This window comes from Nyctibius grandis, chromosome Z, assembly GCF_013368605.1.
Source record: "Nyctibius grandis isolate bNycGra1 chromosome Z, bNycGra1.pri, whole genome shotgun sequence".
Taxonomy (NCBI): domain Eukaryota; kingdom Metazoa; phylum Chordata; class Aves; order Nyctibiiformes; family Nyctibiidae; genus Nyctibius; species Nyctibius grandis.
In genome coordinates, this window is record NC_090695.1 from 47,591,929 (window position 1) to 47,613,091 (window position 21,163).

At 45.6% G+C, this 21,163-nt stretch overlaps 2 protein-coding genes across 2 annotated transcripts in view; both read left to right on the forward strand.

Annotated features, from left to right (window-relative positions):
• Positions 1–386, forward strand: part of LVRN (laeverin) — a 48,309-nt gene extending 47,923 nt beyond the window's left edge. The window contains exon 20 of the mRNA XM_068423533.1: positions 240–386. Within this exon, the coding sequence (XP_068279634.1) occupies positions 240–386 (147 nt within the window). The remainder of the gene's footprint in view (positions 1–239) is intronic.
• A 16,180-nt stretch (positions 387–16,566) lies between these two features.
• On the forward strand, positions 16,567–18,784 carry ARL14EPL (ADP ribosylation factor like GTPase 14 effector protein like). Its single transcript, XM_068423995.1, has 3 exons — positions 16,567–16,677; positions 18,052–18,191; positions 18,562–18,784. Exons 1-3 carry the CDS (start codon positions 16,567–16,569, stop codon positions 18,782–18,784), a joined length of 474 nt encoding a protein of 157 aa, XP_068280096.1.
• Positions 18,785–21,163: the final 2,379 nt, after the last annotated feature.

The following is a 21,163-nucleotide window of genomic DNA, read 5'->3' on the forward strand; positions in this document are numbered from 1 at the left end:
GTACTAGTGAAGTTGGCTGCATTTGAAAGGATTTTCAGAGGGATGACAAAAGGGCACATCCCTGATGTGCAAGGCGCTTTCCCACCTTAGTGTTAATCACTTAAGCTTGCCCCATCCTCTCCTTGGTCTCTGCCATCTCCCCCTTTTCTATGCACCTCTGTCTAAAGCATCTGTCAGCTACACAGTTGCTTGCTGCAAGTGAAGTTACATGAACTAAGCTCATGTGTTTATTTCTTCAGCTGCAGGTTTTTTATAATGCTACACTGGAAGAGGATGAGAGAGCGGCTACTACTCTACTACTGGAGTTTACAAAATTTGAAAATATGGAAAGGAGAGAACTGCTAATCAAAGTTGCCAACTGGTTACAACAAAATGTAGATGATTGACTTGGAAAACAAATTCCAGTATATTTTAGAGTGTGATTCACTAGCATTTTGGTACTCATTTTAAGATGTAATTAAAGATAAAGCACATTTTTATGAGTCCTGTGGTTGTCTTCCCAACTGGAAAGTCAGGCTAAAATAATACCTAAGTAAAAGAAGGATTCAGCAAAAGAAATGAGAGATATATTATATCTAAGTTAATTTCCTACTGGATGAGTTGTTAGTAGGGATGCGTTGCTAACAATAATCTAACATATAGATACAGTCCTAAATCCTTTGTTTTTTTCTGAATATCAGAATGAAATATGGGGTACAAGTTTGTGGCAAAAACACATGAGGAAGCTGGGAAAGTTTTGTATTCTGTTTTGCTTATGATTTGTACTGTGACCTGGGCAAGTATCTCTCCACTTCTATATTTGTAAATTGCAAAGAGAACAATAATTTAGAACAGTGCCATGAAACATAAACTTGAGAATGGCTTCAGAGCTGTAGGAAGGAAAGGACTAATGTCCTGGTTTGGCCTAAACCAGGCCGATTTTCCTTTCAGTGATTTTTACTTTCAGCTAAGTCTCCTCTAAGTAACTGCACTTTCTGAAACTAACTGCATGTTTTTGCAGACAGTGTCTGCTTCCAGGACTGATAACGCTCGAAGTTTGTAGTTATCACTGAGGCACCGGTAGGGATGTTGTGCAGAAAGGCTCTTGCTGTACTTATTCTTGAGAGAAACCAAGGTCACTGCTGAATTCCTCACTGCTTACGAGTGAAGAGCCGAAGGGGGGTCGCAGCTGCAGAGGGGAGAGGACAGGGCAGGTGACCCAAAATTGACCAACGAGGGTATTCCATCCCACACACGTCATTCTCGGTATAAAGTGGGGGGATCATGAGGGTCTCGCTCTCTTTCTGCTATGGCTGGTGTCCAGGGAGGACTCCGTCTGTTTTCCTGCTGCCCCCGATCCCGATCCGTGCGTTCCTGAATCCAGCTCTCAACCATCGCTAGGCCCAGGCTGGGCCTTCCCGGAGCCTGCCCTGCAGTGCCGGTGGTGACGTGGCTGACTTCAGGGGAGCTCAATCTTGGTTTTGTATATATATTTGTATATATTTGATTATTTCTATTATTATTATTATACTTTTTTTTTCATTATTATAGTTTATTAAAACTGTTTTAATTTTCCAACCCAGAAGTCTCTCTCCCTTTTCCCTTTCCCTTTCCCTCTGGGGGGAGAGGGGGGATAACAGAGGGCATCTGCCGCAGGTTTAATAGCCAGCCCAGCTTTAAACCGTGACAACTAAAGAAACCTCAAATTTTAATTGTAATAAATGAATGCCTTGTCATTCAAACTTTATTTTGCCTTAGCAGATCTGTATTTAATGAGTCTACTTTCACACTTGTGTTTGATTAGGAATGTGCTTTTGAGGACATCCTCCCAGTTGTCTCCGTTTAGCATGCTTCAAGCCCCAGGACAGTCTTGGAGTGTGCGAACTGGATTGTTTTTGGATGAAATTTATCTAGGAGATGATGAGCTCTTGTTGTGCAACTGATAGACACCACCATCTGATGGTCATTTTGTACGTGGCACTAGAGTGCAACTAGTCTAAACTAACCCCTCTGGAACATCATAAAGTGTTTCCATTCTTACTGCACATTAACCCTAGACATAATCATCTTGCTTACGTAGCACATTGGAGGTGACAGACAGACAGAATTCAGTCCATTAGTATTAGAAAACCATATTAGCTTGAGGCTGAAAAAGTATGGGATCCTCAGTCCATGCAATTTATTTATTTGTGGGGTAATAGTATTATGACAAAATTACTGTACTGGTGCTCGGGTTAACATAGAAAACAATGTTATGTGGGAATGCAGGAAACCCAAGAAGTTAGAGTACTGCACTATGAAGAGACAAGGAATAAAAAACAGGCTTGTTAATACAAAGAATTTTTCACTGGCACCCTCTAAATACATTTAAGGAAAACATTGCCATGTTGGCTGCAATGCATCTCCTCTGCTCCCTACGGCTGCAAAGAAAAATTGTAACTATTTTGAGACTACCCGAGGATCCCTTTAGTGTATGGGAATTACCACTGGGGCAGTTGGGTTTGTGCTGGAATCATCTGACCTTTTTAGCATTTGATCCAGTTAAGGCTAGTGCCAAAGAAAATTGTGTGCATTCTTGACAGTCTTCATCAAGCGGATTCAGAAAGCAGAAGTCGTCATCAAGGCTGTGATGAGTTAGAGGGATTTTGTTTCAGCATTTCCTGTGACTCCCACTGGTTAATCACGGGCTTTGCATGCCTCATCGGATGGGCTAAGCAAAGCTCAGGGAAGTCATTGTTGAAGGATTTATGGACTAAACTTCCTGTAATAATGTCTTACCCCTAAGCCCAGTAGGTCTAAGCCATTTCCTTCCATCCATGAGTAACCACTTTTCCTTTCTAACCACTCATCCTTATTATTCTTTTGTTATCTTTTTCTTCTTTCTACTGAAAAAAAATCTTAATTAGAAATGCCAATATGTGAACAATTACTAAAACAATTCTAAATAAGAAGCTATTTTCAAACAATGGCTTCTGACTAATGTGCGCCTCTTGGCTGACATGCTGTATTGCAGAATAGCAGCACAGTTTTTATAGCAGACGCAAATGGTGAAGGTGATTGCTCGGCAAGCTGCCTCAGTAGGAGCAGATCTGAATCACTCTCACTTCCAGAGTCCACACATTTGCACTTAGTGGCATGTAACATCGAGGGCTGTACAATGGCAGTTCTTGCTGCCGTGAGTACAAGTTGAGTACAGAGGTTTGGAGAGTGGCAACTGGGAGACGGAGCAAGGGAAGGAGAGGTGCATGGGAGGAATCAAGGGCAAGCTGGGAAAACTCCTGCAAAGGGAGTTGGGGTGAAAGGAAGTTCGTTGAAAATGAGTATGAGGACATGGATGGGACTTCATGCAATGAGCTTTTGCAGTACTTACACAGACTCTGGAGGTGTTATGGGGCATGTAATTGTGAAGATGTCTGTGTGTTTGGGGCAATTTCCAGTGAGAGGAGGTGTCTCATTGATAGATGGGATGCATTTAGTAGAACCTGAGGGGAAAATAAAAAGTAGATAGGATGGGAAAAGACCAGCTTTTTGCCTTAAGTCCTGCTTTCTGCCCTGAGAGTGATAGAACTTGTTCTGCCTTTAGAGCAGGCATGCGTGACAGGGCAGGAGACTCAGGGGAGATGGCAAGGGTGGGGAAGAGATTGTGCGGTGGAAGGAGCAAGGGAGAATTAAGACCTCAGGAAGAGGTGGAGTGGTTACTTATGGTTGGAAGGAAATGGTTTGGACTTGCTGGGCTTAGGGGTACAATGTTGTTATGGGAAGTTTAGTCCAGAATATTTGGGAAGGGAGGATGAAAAGAGGTGAGAGGATGAGGAGTCGAAAGAGGAGACAGGATGAGAAAGCAAATGAGGGAAGATGCAGGAGCCAGGGAAAATCCAAGGGGAATGAGAGATAGATGGATAAATGGAGATAGACTGGTGGAGCCAGGCTCTGCCCTCCCTGCAACAAAAATGGGAGCACCTGCCAGAGAGCTCCCAGGATCAAGGGGCCCCTGTACTCTGCCTCTCTCTGGTGGAAAACAATAACCTAAAGGAAAGGAGTGAGTGGAGGCAAGTTTATGGTCGTGGCAAAAGGCGAGTGCCCTCCTTGCCTACCTCGCCTCCCCAGGTGCCTCTGAGAAATAGATATGAAGCCCTGGTGGAATACAGCCAGTCCAATGGGGATGTGGTGGAGGGGCAGCCTGTATCAGAGGTCCCACCACAGTCAGAAAAACCTGACAGGCATATAGCTACCTCCTCCACAAGGAAGAAAAGAAGAGTTTTAGTGGTTGGAGACTCCTTCCTAAAGGGAACTGAGGGCCCAATATGCAGAGCTGACCCCCATCACAGGGAGGTCTGCAGTCTGCCTGGAGCCCGAATCAGGGATATCACCAGGAAACTCCCTAGCCTGGTGCAGGCCACAGACTACTACCCCCTGCTGATCTTCCAGACAGGTGGGGAAGAGGCTGCATCCTGTAGTCTGAGGGGGATGAAGAAAGACTACAAGGCCCTAGGACGGTTGGTGAAAGAGTCTGGAGCACAAGTTATTTTCTCCTCCCTCCTTCCATTTTTGGGTGATGACGTGGGATGGAATAGTAGGATTCTCTCTATAAATGCCTGGCTACGGGACTGGTGCTACAGGCAGGGCTTTGGGTTTTTCAATAATGGCTGGTTTTATAAGACACCAGGTGTGACCGTAATACATGGGAAAGGTTTATGTCGTAGGGGCAAAAGGGTTCTGGGACAGGAATTAGCAGTGCTCGTTCGGAGAGCTTTAAACTAGATTCGAAGGGGGATGGGGTAGTAGCTGGGCTTGCACCACTGGGGCAACGCTCTAGTGTTGAGGCAGACCAGGAGGCCTCCCATCCCCCTGGGGTGAAATCGGTGTGCTCAGCTCGCTCCCTGAAATGCCTGTACACCAATGCACGCAGCATGGGGAATAAACAGGAGGAGCTGGAAATCCGTGTTCGGTCGGGGGGCTATGATCTAGTGGCAATTACAGAGACTTGGTGGGACGCCTCGCATGACTGGAATGTGGTCATGGATGGCTTTGTCCTGTTCAGGAAAGACAGGCCACTAAGGAGAGGTGGTGGAGTTGCTCTTTATGTGAGTGAGCAGCTAGAATGTATTGAGTTCTATCCAGGGGCGGATCAGGAGCGAGTTGAGAGTTTGTGGGTGCGAATTAAGGGGCAGGCTAGCAGGGGTGATACTGTTGTGGGTGTCTATTACAGGCCACCGGATCAGGATGAGGAGGGTGATGAGGCCTTCTACAGGCAGCTGAGAGCAGTCTCTCAATTACAGGGCCTGGTTGTCATGGGGGATTTCAACTACCCTGATATTTGCTGGGAGGCCTACTCAGCCAGCCATCCTCAGTCCAGAAGGTTCCTCCAGTGCATTGATGATAACTTTCTGATGCAAATGGTGGATGAGCCAACTAGGAGAGGAGCGTTGCTGGATCTTGTTCTCGCTAACAAGGAGGGTCTGGTTGAAGCGGTGACGGTTGAGGGCAGCCTTGGTTGTAGAGACCATGAGATGGTAGAGTTCAGGATCTCATGTGGCAGGAACAGAATAGCTAGCAGAATTGCAACCCTGGACTTCAGGAGGGCCAACTTTGGCCTTTTCAAGCAATTGCTAGGGGAAATCCCATGGGACAGGGTACTAGAAGGTAAGGGGGCCCAAGATAGTTTGTTAGCATTCAAGGACTGCTTCTTCCGAGCTCAAGATCAGAGCATCCCAGCAGGTAGGAAGTCAAGAAAGGGTACCAGGAAACCTGCATGGTTAAACAGGGAACTGCTGGGCAAACTCAAGTGGAAGAAGAGAGTGTACAGATCATGGAAGGAGGGGCTGGCCACTTGGGAGGAATATAAGTCTGTTGTCAGAGGATGTAGGGAGGCAACTAGGAAAGCTAAGGCCTCCTTGGAATTAAACCTTGCAAGAGAGGTCAAGGACAACAGAAAGGGCTTCTTCAAATACATTGCAGGTAAAACCAACACTAGAGGCAATGTAGGCCCACTGATGAATGAGGTGGGGGTCCTGGAGACAGACGATAAAAAGAAGGCGGAGTTACTGAATGCCTTCTTTGCCTCTGTCTATACTGCTGGAGGCTGTCCTGAGGAGCCCGGACCCCTGAGGCCCCAGAAGAAGTTAGGATAGAGGAGGAGTCTGTCTTGGTTGATGAGGGCTGGGTCAGGGACAATTAAGCAATCTGGACATCCATAAATCCATGGGCCCTGATGGGATGCACCCGCGGGTGCTGAGGGAGCTGGCGGAAGTCATTGCTAGGCCACTCTCCATCATCTTTGCTAAGTCGTGGGCAACAGGAGAGGTGCCTGAGGACTGGAGGAAAGCGAATGTCACTCCAGTCTTCAAAAAGGGCAAGAAGGAGGACCCGGTTAACTATAGACCGGCCAGCCTCACCTCCATCCCCGGAAAGGTAATGGAACAACTTGTCCTTGGTGCTGTCTCTAGGCACATCAAAGATAGGGGGATCATTAGGGGCACTCAGCATGGCTTCACCAAGGGGAAGTCATGCTCAACCAACTTTATAGCCTTTTATGAGGACATAACCCAGTGGATAGATGATGGTAAAGCTGTGGATGTGGTCTATCTCGATTTCAGTAAAGCGTTTGACACAGTCTCCCACAGCATCCTCGCAGCTAAACTGAGGAAGTGTGGTCTGGATGATCGGGTAGTGAGGTGGATTGTGAACTGGCTGAAGGAAAGAAGCCAGAGAGTGGTGGTCAATGGGACAGAGTCCAGTTGGAGGCCTGTGTCTAGCGGAGTCCCTCAAGGGTCGGTACTGCGACCGGTACTATTCAATATATTCATTAATGACTTGGATGAGGGAATAGAGTGCACTGTCAGCAAGTTCGCGATGACACAAAACTGGGAGGAGTGGCTGACACACGGGAAGGCTGCGCAGCCATTCAGAGAGACCTGGACAGGCTGGAGAGTTGGGCGGGGAGAAATTTAATGAAATATAACAAGGGCAAGTGTAGAGTCCTGCATCTGGGCAAGAACAACCCCATGGATGAGTACAAGTTGGGGACAGACCTGTTGGAGAGCAGCGTAGGGGAAAGGGACCTGGGGGTCCTAGTGGACAGCAGGATGACCATGAGCCAGCAGTGTGCCCTTGTGGCCAAGAAGGCCAATGGCACCCTGGGGTGTATTAGAAGGGGTGTGGTTAGCAGGTCAAGAGAGGTTCTCCTCCCCCTCTACTCTGCCCTGCTGAGGCCGCATCTGGAATATTGTGTCCAGTTCTGGGCCCCTCAGTTCAAGAAGGACAGGGAACTGCTAGAGAGAGTCCAGCACAGAGCCATGAAGATGATTAAGGGAGTGGAACATCTCCCTTCTGAGGAGAGGCTGAGGGAGCTGGGTCTCTTTAGCTTGGAGAAGAGGAGACTGAGGGGTGACCTCATTAATGTTTATAAATATGTAAAGGGCAGGTGTCATGAGGATGGAGCCAGGCTGTTCTCAGTGACATCCATTGACAGGACAAGGGGCAATGGCTGCAAGCTGGAACACAGGAGGTTCTGCATAAATATGAGGAAAAACTTCTTTACTGTGAGGGTGACCGAACACTGGAACAGGCTGCCCAGAGAGGTTGTGGAGTCTCCTTCTCTGGAGACATTCAAAACTTGCCTGGACGCGTTCCTGTGTGATAGGATCTAGGTAATCCTGCTCCGGCAGGGGGATTGGACTAGATGATCTTTCGAGGTCCCTTCCAATCCCTAACATTCTGTGATTCTGTGATTCTGTGAATGAGGAGAACGGGGTAAAGAGGGAGAAGTTCAGGCTCCTCTTCAGTGCATTGCTTGCCCTGCTTCTTTTCCCCAAAAAAACTCAACCCAAGGTATTTTGAAGGATTACGTTGTATTCTTTCAGATCCTGTGTTGTTCATCTAGAACAGGGCCAACATCCCCTCAGGTGTGTCCCTGCCCCAGCACTGGTCATCATCTGCAGTTCCTCACCAGTGTCCCTGCCCTGGCATAAGTTGCCCACAGGCCCCAGTCACCTTGGAGCACTGACATCAAGCACCTTCTCCAAAGTGTGCATCTCCAACTGTGTCTGCAACATCTTCCGCTTGTCTCCTCCAGTTTGTTTCTTTCATTTTCTCCTGCCTTTCTACTGTTTTTTCTTAAATATGTTTGAGCAGTGATGCCATGTGTTCCCCTGACTGGCTGCAATTTTGGTGCATGATGAGCTGGTTTTGTCCATCTCTTAGCTGGCTGGATGCAGCTGTTAGGGCACAGGGCAGTTCCTGGCCCACCAGCAGCCCCCGCTACCTAAACCCTGACAGTGCTGATCAATACAGTCTCATAGTCTCTGTTGCAGCAGCCATCACCAGCTGCCCCACAGCACACAGCTTCCAGCGTTCCTCCAAATGTCAGGGTGAGCACTAAGAAATCCTGTGTCGCTGCCTGTCCCCCTGCTGCTGTGCACTCTCCCTGCCAGTTTCTCCATCTCTGTCAGCGAAGCTGCTCCCAGTAGGAAGAGAGACTTTAGACCTGTTTAATTCAAGGTCCAAGAGCACCAGCCAACTGCTCCTCTGCACCTTCTGGCACAGCTGCCCCACTGCTCCACCCTGCCCGTGCCCCCCGAGAAGCCTCCCACGCAGGTAAAGAGAAAGCAGCTGGTTGTGGGGCCTGGGTGGTCAAGGTGTGAGCCCCATGCCACCTGACTTCATTGATGGCACACACAGATGAGGCAGGTGGAGCAGGCTGCTCCTTTCAGGGTTGTTAAAAGTCCCAGAAAGGTGAGTACGGGGTGGGGAAAAGGGAATGGGGGCTAAAGTGCCATAAACGAACAGTGATGTGGCCTCACCACATTCCTGTTGTGAGGTGACTCACAGAGGAGAAAAAGAGCTGTCATCTCTGCATCCCCTGGCCCAGAGGAGCACAGGCTCCTCTGGAGCGGGGTGTGATGGATGGACCCGACTCCTTGACCAAACTAGTAGTAGTTTGGTTCAGGCTCCAAAGGCGGTAAAGGCCTAGGCTGTAACCAGGCCAAGAACTTCTCTAGTTACAACATGTTCTTTAAAAGCCCATGCAGGAACAGGGTGACATGGTGAGCATTGATGCATTTGAGCTTGGAAACTGGAACACTGACCATGTGATTAACACAAGAATAGCAGGTGGTTCTTCCAAGATTCATTTGTCAAGGAACAAAGGAAGTTGTGGGTACAAGGAGTCTCATGCTTATCTTTTCCATCACCCGCAATTTGACTACAAGCCAACAACTTTATTCCATAAATATGATAGCCTAAGTGAGCCTTCTTTGAGCTCTCCCTGCTAAGCAGCTGGCTGCATGGCAGTGATCTCCCCTTGAGCTCAGAGTTACTCTATGAGGCTGAGAGACCCCTTACCAGCTATAGATCTTTGGTAAGTGACCAATATTGTGCATAACCTTACATTATAGTGCACTAAGATTTTGTGTTGGTAGCCTTGAATCATTATTATATCCTCTGTGCAGTAAGTAATAGAGTGAACCTTGCCATCTGTTAAGTCTCACTTTTACAATATCTTACTTCAGTAAAACCACTGTTGCTGCTACCTTTGGCAGTGGTTCTTTAAGTGGTCAAAATCACCACCGCAACAGAGGGACAACGGGCTCTGGTCTTTTGGGGGCAGTTGTCTGTCATTCTTTGTGATGGGATGTTCTCTGAGGCAAGGAGCTGAGCAGCTGCTGGATGGCCATCCTGATGCTCTCCCACTCCTCAACAGGACGTGGGAAGAAAATGAGGTGAAAAAGCTCGTGGGCTGAGATAAAGACAGGGAGATCACTTGCCAGTTACCATCATGGACAAAACATGGGGACATATCATTTGATTTACTGCCATTTAAAATTGACTTGGATGGTGAGAAACAGAAACAAAAATTAAAACACCACCTTCCCCCCACCCTCCCTCTTTCCCAGGCTTATCTCCACTCCCAACTCTTCCACCTCCTCCCTTCGAGCAGCCCCGTGGGAAGGAGGCACGGGGGCTGAGGTCAGTCCATCATGGCTCCTCTCTTCTGCTGCTCCTTCCTCCTCATGCTGTTTCCCTGCCCCAGCGTGGGGTCCTTCCCACGGGCCGCAGTTCCTTCAGGGAACACCCACCTGCTCCGCCGCGGCCTCTCCAGGGGCTGCAGGGAGTCCCTGCCCCGCAGCACCCCCTCCCCGCCCGCCTCGCTCACCTTGGTGCTCGCATCGCTGTGTCTCGCTTCGCGGTTTTTCCCCTCACGCCTCGGCCCGCCTGGCGTTTGTGCCCTTCCTGAAGCGGGCCTTCCCGGCGGTGCCGCCACCGCGGTTGAGGGGCTCGGGCGCGTCCTGCAGCTCCCTGGAACCGTCGTGACCGGCACGGGGCTGCCCCCGGCCTCCGCCCGCCTCGCGCCCCACAGCGCCCGCCGCCAGCGCCCGGACACAGCCGTTACAGGGCGGGAGGTAACGCTTGGAGAGGGACCGTTGTCACAACCCGTGTGCGACAGCAGGGACAGAGAGGGAGGAACAGCAAGGAAGGCGAGTGTGGGGGGCGGGGGGTGAGCAGCCACCCGTGACTGAAGAGGAGGAGGGGGCGACGAGGACCTCGCTTGTGGGACGCCCAGCTCCCGGCGGGGACACCCGGCCCTTGAGGGCGTGGGGAGGCGGGTTCAAACCCCGCTGCCGGGGCAGCCCTCCTGAAACCGGGTAAGGAAGCGGTAATGCCACACCTCTGGCTTCGGGGCCGGGAACAAAGCGGTGGATCGGAGGGAGCGGCTGCTTTCGCTGCCTGTCGCCTGTGTGGAAGGAAGGGCACTAAATAAGCCGTGAGTGGCCTGTCAGCAGCTGGAGCGCAGGCCGGGCTGGCCCCCGCCGTGCTGGCCGACGGGCAGGATTTACCGTCTTTGGAGAAAGATGGCGTGTTCTCCCCTTGTGCCTCGCAGAAGCCTTTCACAGCCTCTTCTCCTGGGCATCTCGGCCACTAAAGTTATCTCCCTGCCTTTCATGTGCTTTCTCCCTGTCAATTCTGCCCCCACCCCGACTGTTGCTGATTTGAACATCCAGAAAGGAGAAAAAAAGAGGCAGAAACACCTGATAAACCTAGCAGTTTAGAAAAAATGGGGGAGGAGGAGGGAAAATGAATTATAATATAAATAATTATAATATGGAAGGAACATCACTAAGACCTCACTCTGTGTTAACGTTTTAACAATGAAATCATAGAGCCCCAAGGAACTGTTTCCCAATGTGATGAGAACATTGCAGATTAATTTTTAACACTGAAAAATGCATTTTTTTTTTCTCTTCAGCTGCCCCGGTTGTATTGGCTGCAGGGATGCTACTGAGCACACTGCGTGGCAGAGTGCACTAAGATGTACAAGGACCAATCAGCGTGACATTGGATAATGTCCAGGAAGTGGAAAAGAAACTTAACGAATCTGTAACCATTCCTCTGCTTTTCACCCTTTACCCCCCTCTCCCCCCCCATAGTAGGGACATTTGTATCATATCTCCCAAGGCGTATTTACAGTCACATGCTCATGGTGGGGAAGACTTGTCCCTGTAGGAACCATTAGGAGTTTCACCACCAGAACCAGTATCTCTCTAAATGTCACCTAAGATTTTAAGCTACATGTACATCCTCAATTACTCGTAGCCTAACACCCACTCAGTAAAAGCTATTCTGAGTAGATTGCAGGCTGCACGTTATCATGTATACCATGATGAACAAATATCATAACTCATGCACAAACAATTTAGAAAAAGTTCAGATACACATGTGTAAGTATTAGCAAAATGGAAGAAAAGGAGATATTAAGCATCAGCTGGTTTAATTATAAATTTTGTATTTACAGAGTTAATAATTCCTGTTTTCTCCACTGTGTAGAATATGGAGAAATCAGGAGAACATTGGAAAAAATATAGGAGAATAAAACAGGTTGTAGGCTTTTGTTTGTGTCTTGCTGTTGTATGAGTACCTTGGAGACTGGGATTTTTTTTTTTTTTTCCCTTGAGGCATTTCTGTTTTATTTTTCACTACAAGGAAAACAGTCTGTGGAACAAAATGAAGGTATGTGTAGCAGCATTTAAATCACCCAGCTAAGGTCTGCTGCTAGAATGTTGCATCAGCTTTTGGTTCTAAAAGTGTTTGGAGGGAAAGAAAATAGTATGGTAAATAATAAATTCACTTGCCCTCAGATTGGGTTGCGAAATACCTCAGAGAATGGATAGATACAGCTGATGAAGATAAAAAGACATGTTGGACTATTTGTTTAAGCACAGGTGGAGAATTTATAAGACTTGACAGTTTTGGATGTTTATTAGGATTTAGCTGTGTTCTAGGAAAGAGTAATGAAAGCCATAACTGATTACAGCATGCTGGAAATTGGCATCTGGAGGTATCAGGATCCTGAGGTGTCTCTACTAGTGCAACAAACAATTCTGAAAGGCAGCAAGCTGAACCATGAGGTTGCACTGTCACTTTAGCTGTTGAGGAGCATATTTATTTGACGACTTTTGACTGTTGCACAGGGTGAACAGAATCTAGAACATTTTTTCTAACGTGGCGAAATATTCCTTCACTACATCCATGTCCTAAAAAAATTCCATTTTTGTAAAATACAGTCATTATTACAGTTTTTTTGTTTACTTACCTTTAAGAAAAAAAAGCTCTAAGAAATACATTTGCTTTATGAACATAGCACAGATGCAAGTAATAAATATCATCCCAGTTTATATCATTTCTGTATTTCCACTCTTTGTGCTAAGTACTATTTAAAAGCCATAATTAATGAGACAGAAAGTGTGAGGTCCTTTAAGACAGTTACCTGGCACTGCCTTCAGCCTGCTTCTCTGGGGAGCACTATTTTGGTTATTTGTCTTCTGTTTCAGTCACTCCAGGGCTGATGTCATACTTCCACTATCAGAGGAATTGTGCAGCAGTAAAACTACGCTGTGCCAGCCCTATCCTTTGGTAAGTACAATTTAAAATTCTGGAGAACCTCCTTTCTCTCTTGCTGTCTGCTCTGAGCTGAAGATACCACCTTCAGAACTGCAGGTTTTCAGAAGGTAAGTCTGGCAGATCTCTTCTGCCTATTGCATGACAACCAGAAGATGCACATGATTTTATAATTCTCTCTTAGAGTTCAGCTAAAGGATCCCTCACTTCCAGATATGGCAGAAAGGCCCTTGGTTTGGGAGGGAAAACTCATGACAATTTGTTTTATTTTACTGGGAGAGGGCAGTATTTGCTCCTCCAGACTCCTATCACAGAATGGGCCATTGCTCTGTCACCATGTTTATCAGTTTTCTGGGAAACCAGCTGACTTACAAGAGACAAGACCTATTACTTCACCTGGTCTGTGTTTCCCAGATGGCTTTAAGGCCATCTTCTGAATACACATTCACAACTGGGGCTATGAGAGAAGGCATGGACTAGTTGGCAGGTGGCCTTTCCACATTTTTACAGCTCAGCCTACAGCTGATCCTGAGGAAGATTAATTTATTCTCATTCTTAGTTTGTCTGGCACCAGGTGTCCTGCAGAGATTTGAAGATGCATATGTGAATGTGCCACAAACCTGACTGCTAGTTTCTGAGCCCACAGACATCTCTGCAGAACTAGGCTATGAGGAAGGTGGGACTATTGCAATGGGTCAGTCTAATCCATGTGGGTATAGGGAGATTAAAGCCGTAGGTACAGCATCTTGTCTTGCCTTGGTGAAGGTGATGAACATGCCTAGAGATCTCAGCCAGAAAGTCTAGAATGGCAGGAACAAATACAACTTGAAAGCAAAGTGCATTTGCTCTGGTAAGCCCTGCAGAGATACTAGCTTTAGGTTGCTCAGATCAAACAGCCTGAAGTATCTGGAATGCCAGTCACCACATTTCACACCAGCTGAAATATTTAGCAGTGCACTCTGCAAGGATCATAAAAAGGAATATTAAATTATTGAAAGAGCAGATACAGGAAAATATTTCTCTTATGAAAATCATAAACAAATGCAGGTCCTTGCAAATCCCAACATCTCCTGAAACTGTTCCTTGAGAAGAAACATCTGTCTCTCGGATAAGACCAAGTCTCCTTTAATATAACACAGCCTCTGATTTTCTTCCTCCCTTAATCTGCTTCTAGCCTTGCCAGCTGTGCCAAGAGTCTGTGCTGAAATTGCCAGTTCTCAGCCATATGCTACAGCCACAGTGGGATGTTGAGATGTGGATGGTCACCTCCAGGAAGTACCTGCTGTATTCAAAAGGTGTGGGAGAACACAGGTTTTGGTGGAGGAAGGGTGCAATTGATGGTTGTCCTCAGAGTTGAAAGTTTATGGAAGAGACTAGTGTTCAATGCATTGCGCCTGGATTACCACTACAGCCAGACGAAAAACAGTAGATGAAAAGACTCCGCTTCAGGACCAAGAATACTTTCCCTTGGATAATTAGGTTCTGCAGACTTGAGAGTGAATGTCCAGTTAGGTTCTGCAGACTTGAGAGTGAATGTCCAAGTCTCACAGTCTCCCTCATTCCCCTATCCCCCTTCAGAACATGCTATGAAGGATAATCAGTCCTGTGAGTCTCACCAATTTCTGAATCTTGCATAGTTTCCTAGTCACACTCTGCCTCATTTTTTAGTTAGTATCTTTCCTGGAGGTTAACATTTAACACTTTACGATATACATGGAGAGAGAAAAGTGCTACATTTTCTGTGCAGGATATTTTCACTGAGGTGCAAGGGCATTCAAAGAACGTTTGGAGCAAGATGCTTATTCCTTTTCTGCCAGTATTTCGAAAGTGGCTTCTGATTTTGGGTGTTTGGGTCCAGATAACTGCAAGGACATAGCTTCCAAAGGAGTAAAATACTTACACCACTAGAGGACACGTGGGAATTCTGCATGCTTACACTGATAGCCACTGATGGCTGTTCTGCTCCTGACCCCTGCACACTGTAATAAAACAGGCATGGATGATGGTCATGTGTACTCAAAAAGTGCTTTAACAATGCTGGATGCATGGCTGGACACAAGAAGAGATGTAGGAAGCAAGTCCTTATCAGGACTCCTACTTGAGTGCAAATGAAGAGCAATACTCACTTTCTCTGGAGCAGTGGCCTTCGTTCTTGTTTTATTTGTGGGTGGATCCTTAGCAAATTTCCAGTAGGAAAGCAGGCTCCCCCATACAGCAAATACTAATTGTCTGGTAATAGCTTTCCTTTTCTAATCCTAAAAAGATGCTCAAGTCTCAGGAATAAGTGTGTTGCAGTAGAGCATCCCGTTGGGAACAGTGTCACAATCTCAGCCATTCTTCAGGTCACTGAAGAGGAGAAGGGGAAGCCCTCTCTGAAAAAGGCTGAAGGCTTTTCTTTTCACCTCTCAAAAAAGCATCCCCTCCTGTTACTACAAGGTCTCTTCCTTCTCATTGCTATTCCCACTTTGACTATCGCCCTGCAGAGAGCGGCTGCAACAGAGAGAACTAAAGGCCTGGACTCCTCTCCTGCTTCTCTCAGAGAGGTACTGGCCCTTTGTCAGTGGTGAAATGAAGATCTTTGTGACAGGGTTTGGGCAACAACCCTGAAGTATGGGGTAACCTGGCAGAAACCACTGCCCTACCTTTCAGAGGCAGTGGGAGAGATTGGGCAGTACCTGGGGGAGTATTGGAGGAACTCCAAAACAGCTTAAATATTTCTAGTGGGGTTTGGGGTTGAAATCTGAGGCACTGGAACTGCATATATTGCATAAAAAGTTCTAATTAAGTAGCTTCACAGGATAAGTAAGAAGTAGCTAACATCCATCCTGAACAGTTGCCACCACCATTTCTGTGTGATGGGGGAGAGGTGATGGATGGCATTTGTAGGACAGGCTTACAGAACCCACAGGTCTCTCTAGGTGCCTTTGTTAGCAGAGTGAGTGATGCACTTTTCTTCTATTAAACCTAAAAGATACACGTTCTATTTGTGCACAAAATCTTTCGCAAAGCTAAGGACTGAGGTTTAAAAGCCAAAAAGTTTTCTCCTACTCCATTGGTTCAAGTCTTCAGGAAGAAAATTGTGAATCTGCAGAGAATGCTCTAGTTGTTACGCATGCAGCTCTGGCACATGCCTTGGGTGTCTATGAATAGTGTAATAAAATATGTCCAGGCCCCTCCTACTCCCCGCTCTTCCCACTGCGGCCACTCTTTTTTGAAGCCTTGCAAAAAGAACTGCAGCTGGGACAACAGTGTCACCTGCTGGTAAGCGAAATCAGTGATCCTACTTGCTGTTCGCACCTGCCACTGCACATCGCCGGTTGCTTTTATGTGTCCTGCGAGAACACCGCTTCTCACCTTTACATCAAAGGTGACAATGTGGTGAAGCGGTGTCAGTGATAGATTCAGACGTTCTTTCAATTTCTGTGTTATTTATACGCTAGAGATTTTCTGAGGTTTGCTTAACGAATAATAGAGTGGTTTGGTGATGCAGCTGTTGTTTGTGTTATTTTAATACAGTTTTAAAATCGAGGTTGGTACTGAGCCACATTTTGTTCTGCATTTGCTGTTGGTTAAGAACACATAGAAGCCTAGTATGGATATCACCTGCTTACCTTGAAACAGTCACTTAGAAGTCCGTGGATCTCTTTATATGTCTAACACATATGTATGTATATATTTAACAAGGGTGATCAAATGAGTGATCATGCAGAAGGAAACTGCAAGAAAAGCAATTCTGCCCAGGAAGCATCTGCAGAAGGAAATCTCTCTCCTGCTAAGGACTGCTCAATAACACAAAAACAATTGGTATGACTTCTCCAGTACCATTTTATTATCAAGATACTTACAATTGCCTTCAACTTCTTCCATAAAAAACAAAAATAAAAAGCTGGACTCAACAGAGTAATATCAGTAATAACAACAGTGAAATGAGTCAAGCTTGCAGTGCAGTAATTCAGAGGGCTAAGAGCACTTCTGACCTCAAATGAAATAGGCAGTAGGGAAATAGGAGAGTACACTTAGAGGGAGGACTATGTTTATTATTTGTTTCCAACTTGAAATTGCGTAATTTATGGTCATAGACAATGATGATGCTGAAGCATATTTTCTGCACCAAAAAGACTCAGACCTAAAAAAGAAAACCTTAGGACCTCAGACCTAAAAGCAGAAATGTCTGAATAATGTGGGTGCATGAGATTGCTCTACAGGTTTTCAGGAGGATGCAACTGAAGATGCACAGCATCAACCACCTTGTAAATAAGTGCACTCTAGTGGACAGATATTTATAAATCACTGTATGAGCAGATTGGTCTGAACTACCACTGCTTGCCCCATGAGAAGCAATGAAGGCACTCACTTGTCTGTGAAATACCACTGCAGACTCTGAAAGGAATGACACCCTCCGCCCACACTGTCCAAAGAGAAATTGTTTGACACAATGTCCCTGTTTGTTTTCATTGACTTTAGACATGACTGTCAATATATATGGGCTATGTGGAATGGCAAAACACAGAGACGATGTTTTAGCCTCCAAAACTATTCCGCAGTTTTAGCTAACTGCAAACATGAATTCCATAAAATAGGCAAGAAAATGCTCCCTCTTACTGCTCAAAAACTGTGCTCAGTTTAGTTTCTTTATTTTTCTCTGTGCTTTTTTCATACTCCTCACTTGTGCAAATGGTTCCTTCCTGCGCTAGTTGCTCCTGCAGACATTTCTCTTGCCCCCAGATTGTTTGGACAAAGGCGGGTTCTAGGAATCTGAGGGAAAAGTGAAGATAAGGGCAAATCCAGTTGAGATGCTTATAATAATAGTACTTGTTTTTACATTATGGATAAAGTTGAAGGAAAAAATACCTGATTCTCTCTCCCACAAGACAACTTTTAAACTCCATGCCACTGTACAAGAGTAATATATTCAGAGTCATGGTTGTTCCCTCTCCTGTCAGGATGCACAGTCAGTCATAGGGATGACCAGTAAAGGAATACTCAGTTAACAGTTAGACAAGCAAACATTTTAAACAATGTGATCTTTAAGTCGAGTTTTGCTTCATTTTCCTACCTGTGGTAAGTTATCAAGAATACTAATTTTAATGTCATTTGAAAGCCAGTGTGGACATTTGGCAACTAATAAATATTTGTTCTAATTGTACTAATTATAAACTTTCTGTTGTTTATTTATAGCAACAACTCGAGAAACAATTAAAATGCTTAGCCTTTCAAAATCCAGGACCTCAGCTAGCTGACTTCAATCCTAAAACTAGAGAGGAGAAAAAGAAAGCGTGCATGTCACAGATGAAGCAACATTTTTTTTATAAGCCCAAGTAAGATGTACTAATTTATTACATATTTTACTTTTAAAAATGGCTGGTATGCTCTTTACTGAATATAAATTAAATTAATAAAAGCATTAATATTTTGCAGAGAGATTTCGTATTACACATGAAAGCTCTGCTGGGAAAACAAGCTTTTTCTGTGTGACTTAAGAGAATTTTTATTTACTTCTTTGACACACTTTCATTTTTAGTAACAGTGGCTGTTGCAATTAGGATATAATGCTGGTATTTCATTATGCTGTGAGGTTGTTAAAGAGGAAATATTTGTTTCTGGACAGATGTTTTACACATTTGTTTGTTTTAGTATTCAAACATGTTGAAACATTTTCTGAGAATCACTTTTTCTTCTCTTTTGCAGAACTACAAAGAAATATGACGAACATGGCAGGCTGCTTTGTAATAACATTGATTTGTGTGATTGCCTGGAAAAGAACTGCCTGGGATGCTTCTATCCTTGCCCCAAATGCGATTCAAACAAATGTGGACCAGAATGTCGCTGCAATAGGAAATGGGTTTATGATACTATTGAGACTGAAACTGGGAATGTGATCAGCGTGTTGCCATTTTTTGTTCCTGACTGATTTTGTTCTGATAGCTTTTGCACTTGAGCAAAGTTCTTCTTTCTTCATATTTTATTAAAGTAAATCTTGGCTTTATGAATTGTCTCTAGTGAAGTGCCTGGCAGTGGTGCTTGTACTTCTTTATTGCTGCCTACCTAGCAGACTTCAACCTTCCCCATTAAGTAAAATTATGTATTTCATTCTTCCTCATCCTTGTGAGCTTTACTGAGGCACCTAGTCAATCCTCTCTAAATCTTAACTTTCTAAAGCTGAAGGTGTCTAGACTGCTTTGGGAAGACTATTTTCTTACCCTGGGAAGCTGAACCACATTACTTGTAATGGTTTTTTTCTTGCTGATTTCTCTACAGTCAGCATTCTTTTTTTTTTTTACAGCATATGATGTACTCAGCCTTGATCAGTCATTAGTTATATAGCTAGACATAAGCGGATTGGATATTTTTGCCTCTGGACAGAAAATTCTCTTCAGTTACAAAACTTTCCTCTTACTGCAAGACATGACAGATTTCAAAGACCATAACTTATACCCAGTCTTCTTATGAGGTAGGTGTTCTCATTCATGATGGGCACTCACACTCTTTTTGAGGAGTGAGGGTTACTCTGGATCTTGAAGGGGGGAAGGCTGCAGATTGCTGCAGGCGATCTCGAGGAGCATGCTGCTAGTGGGGGAATCATTCTGTGGGCCCAGTGCTTGCTGTTTTTGAGGAGACTCTCCCAGCTTTGAATGTGGCACCACCTTTCTCCCCTACAAGAAGCAATTCTCTGGGGACAAAGACCTTCTGCTACAAGGCAGAGATATCTCCCAGTAGAATAAACTTCCTGGAACAGATCCCAAGAGTGCCTTAACACCACAATCTCCTTCTGACTTGATACCTTGGAAAGATTTGTTGCTCCTCTCAACTAATGACACTTTGGTACTTAAGATTGCAGCATAAAAAACACCCAGTACCAAAAAACTTCCTAGGAATATTTGCTATGGTGGTTAAAACACTCTTTGGCAGTCAGATCTGGTGCTGTTCTCTCCCATACCCCACTAGTCCCAAAGTATCCTTTGACCGGTGGAAAGAGACCTGGGGGTGCTGATCGACAGCCAGCTAAACATGAGCCAGCAGTGTGCCCAGGTGGCCAAGAAGGCCAATGGCATCCTGGCCTCTATTAGGAATAGTGTAGCCAGCCGGTCTAGGGAAGTGATCGTCCCTCTGTACTCGGCACTGGTGAGGCCGCACCTTGAGTACTGTGTTCAGTTGTGGGCCCCGCACTTCAAGAAAGATGTTGAGGTGTTGGAGCGAGTCCAGAGGAGGGCAACCAAGCTGGTGAAGGGTCTGGAGGGTCTGTCCTACGAGGAACGGCTGAGGGAGCTGGGGTTGTTTAGCCTGGAGAAGAGGAGGCTCAGAGGTGACCTTATTGCAGTCTACAACTACCTGACGGGAGGTTGTAGTGAAGTGGGAGTTGGCCTCTTCTCCCGGACAACTAGTGATAGGACAAGAGGACACAGCCTCAAGCTTTGCCAGGGGAGGTTCAGGTTGGACATTAGGAAGAATTTCTTTACAGAAAGGGTTATTAGACATTGGAATGGGCTGCCCAGGGAGGTGGTGGAGTCACCATCTCTGGATGTGTTTAAGAAAAGCCTGGACATGGCACTGAGTGCCATGGTCTAGTTGACAGGGTGGAGTCAGGGCAACGGTTGGACTCGATGATCCCTGAGGTCTCTTCCAACCTGGTTGATTCTGTGATTCTGTGTGATTCTGTGACTTGTGCTGGGAGTCCAAATAGCCCACATCATCTTTCTTAAGGTAGGTGGAAATTCTGCCAGTGTAGTCAGGAATTGGTTTCTTGTTCCAGGTGTGTCACAGGTTCATTCTGAACTTGTTTGAATAAGCAGATTTTCAAGAAGTTAAAGTTAATTTACATGGACAGGAAGATGGCAGCCTTCCTTCGAAATAATCTCAAGAGCTGAAATGGGCAGGTTTGAATTAGCTTCACTTTCTTTCCACTTAAAGGCAAAATCCCAAATAGTTTCTCAAGTGGATTCCAGTGGTAAGGCTACATGTTAAATTTTTTGAGTAATGTGATTAAACCCAGATTGGTGTAAATATTTAGAATCCCATTATTGAATTCATTGGTGTTACTTCGTGGTTTTTAACATGGACTGTGCCTCAGTTGCTATCATAGCTAAATGCAAAGTGTAAGAGAACTCCATCGCTGACACACTTAGTGCAACCTCGAAAATATAGAACAAAACCTGAAAAAACAGAGGTGAGAGCCAAGATAAGGATAATAAAATAAGAGGATGTTGCAGAGGCAGTTCTGCTGTGGTTTGCGAATGACTCTATCTTTGCAATGACGCTAACTTTTTCCCCAATTCCAAATGAGCAGCCGACA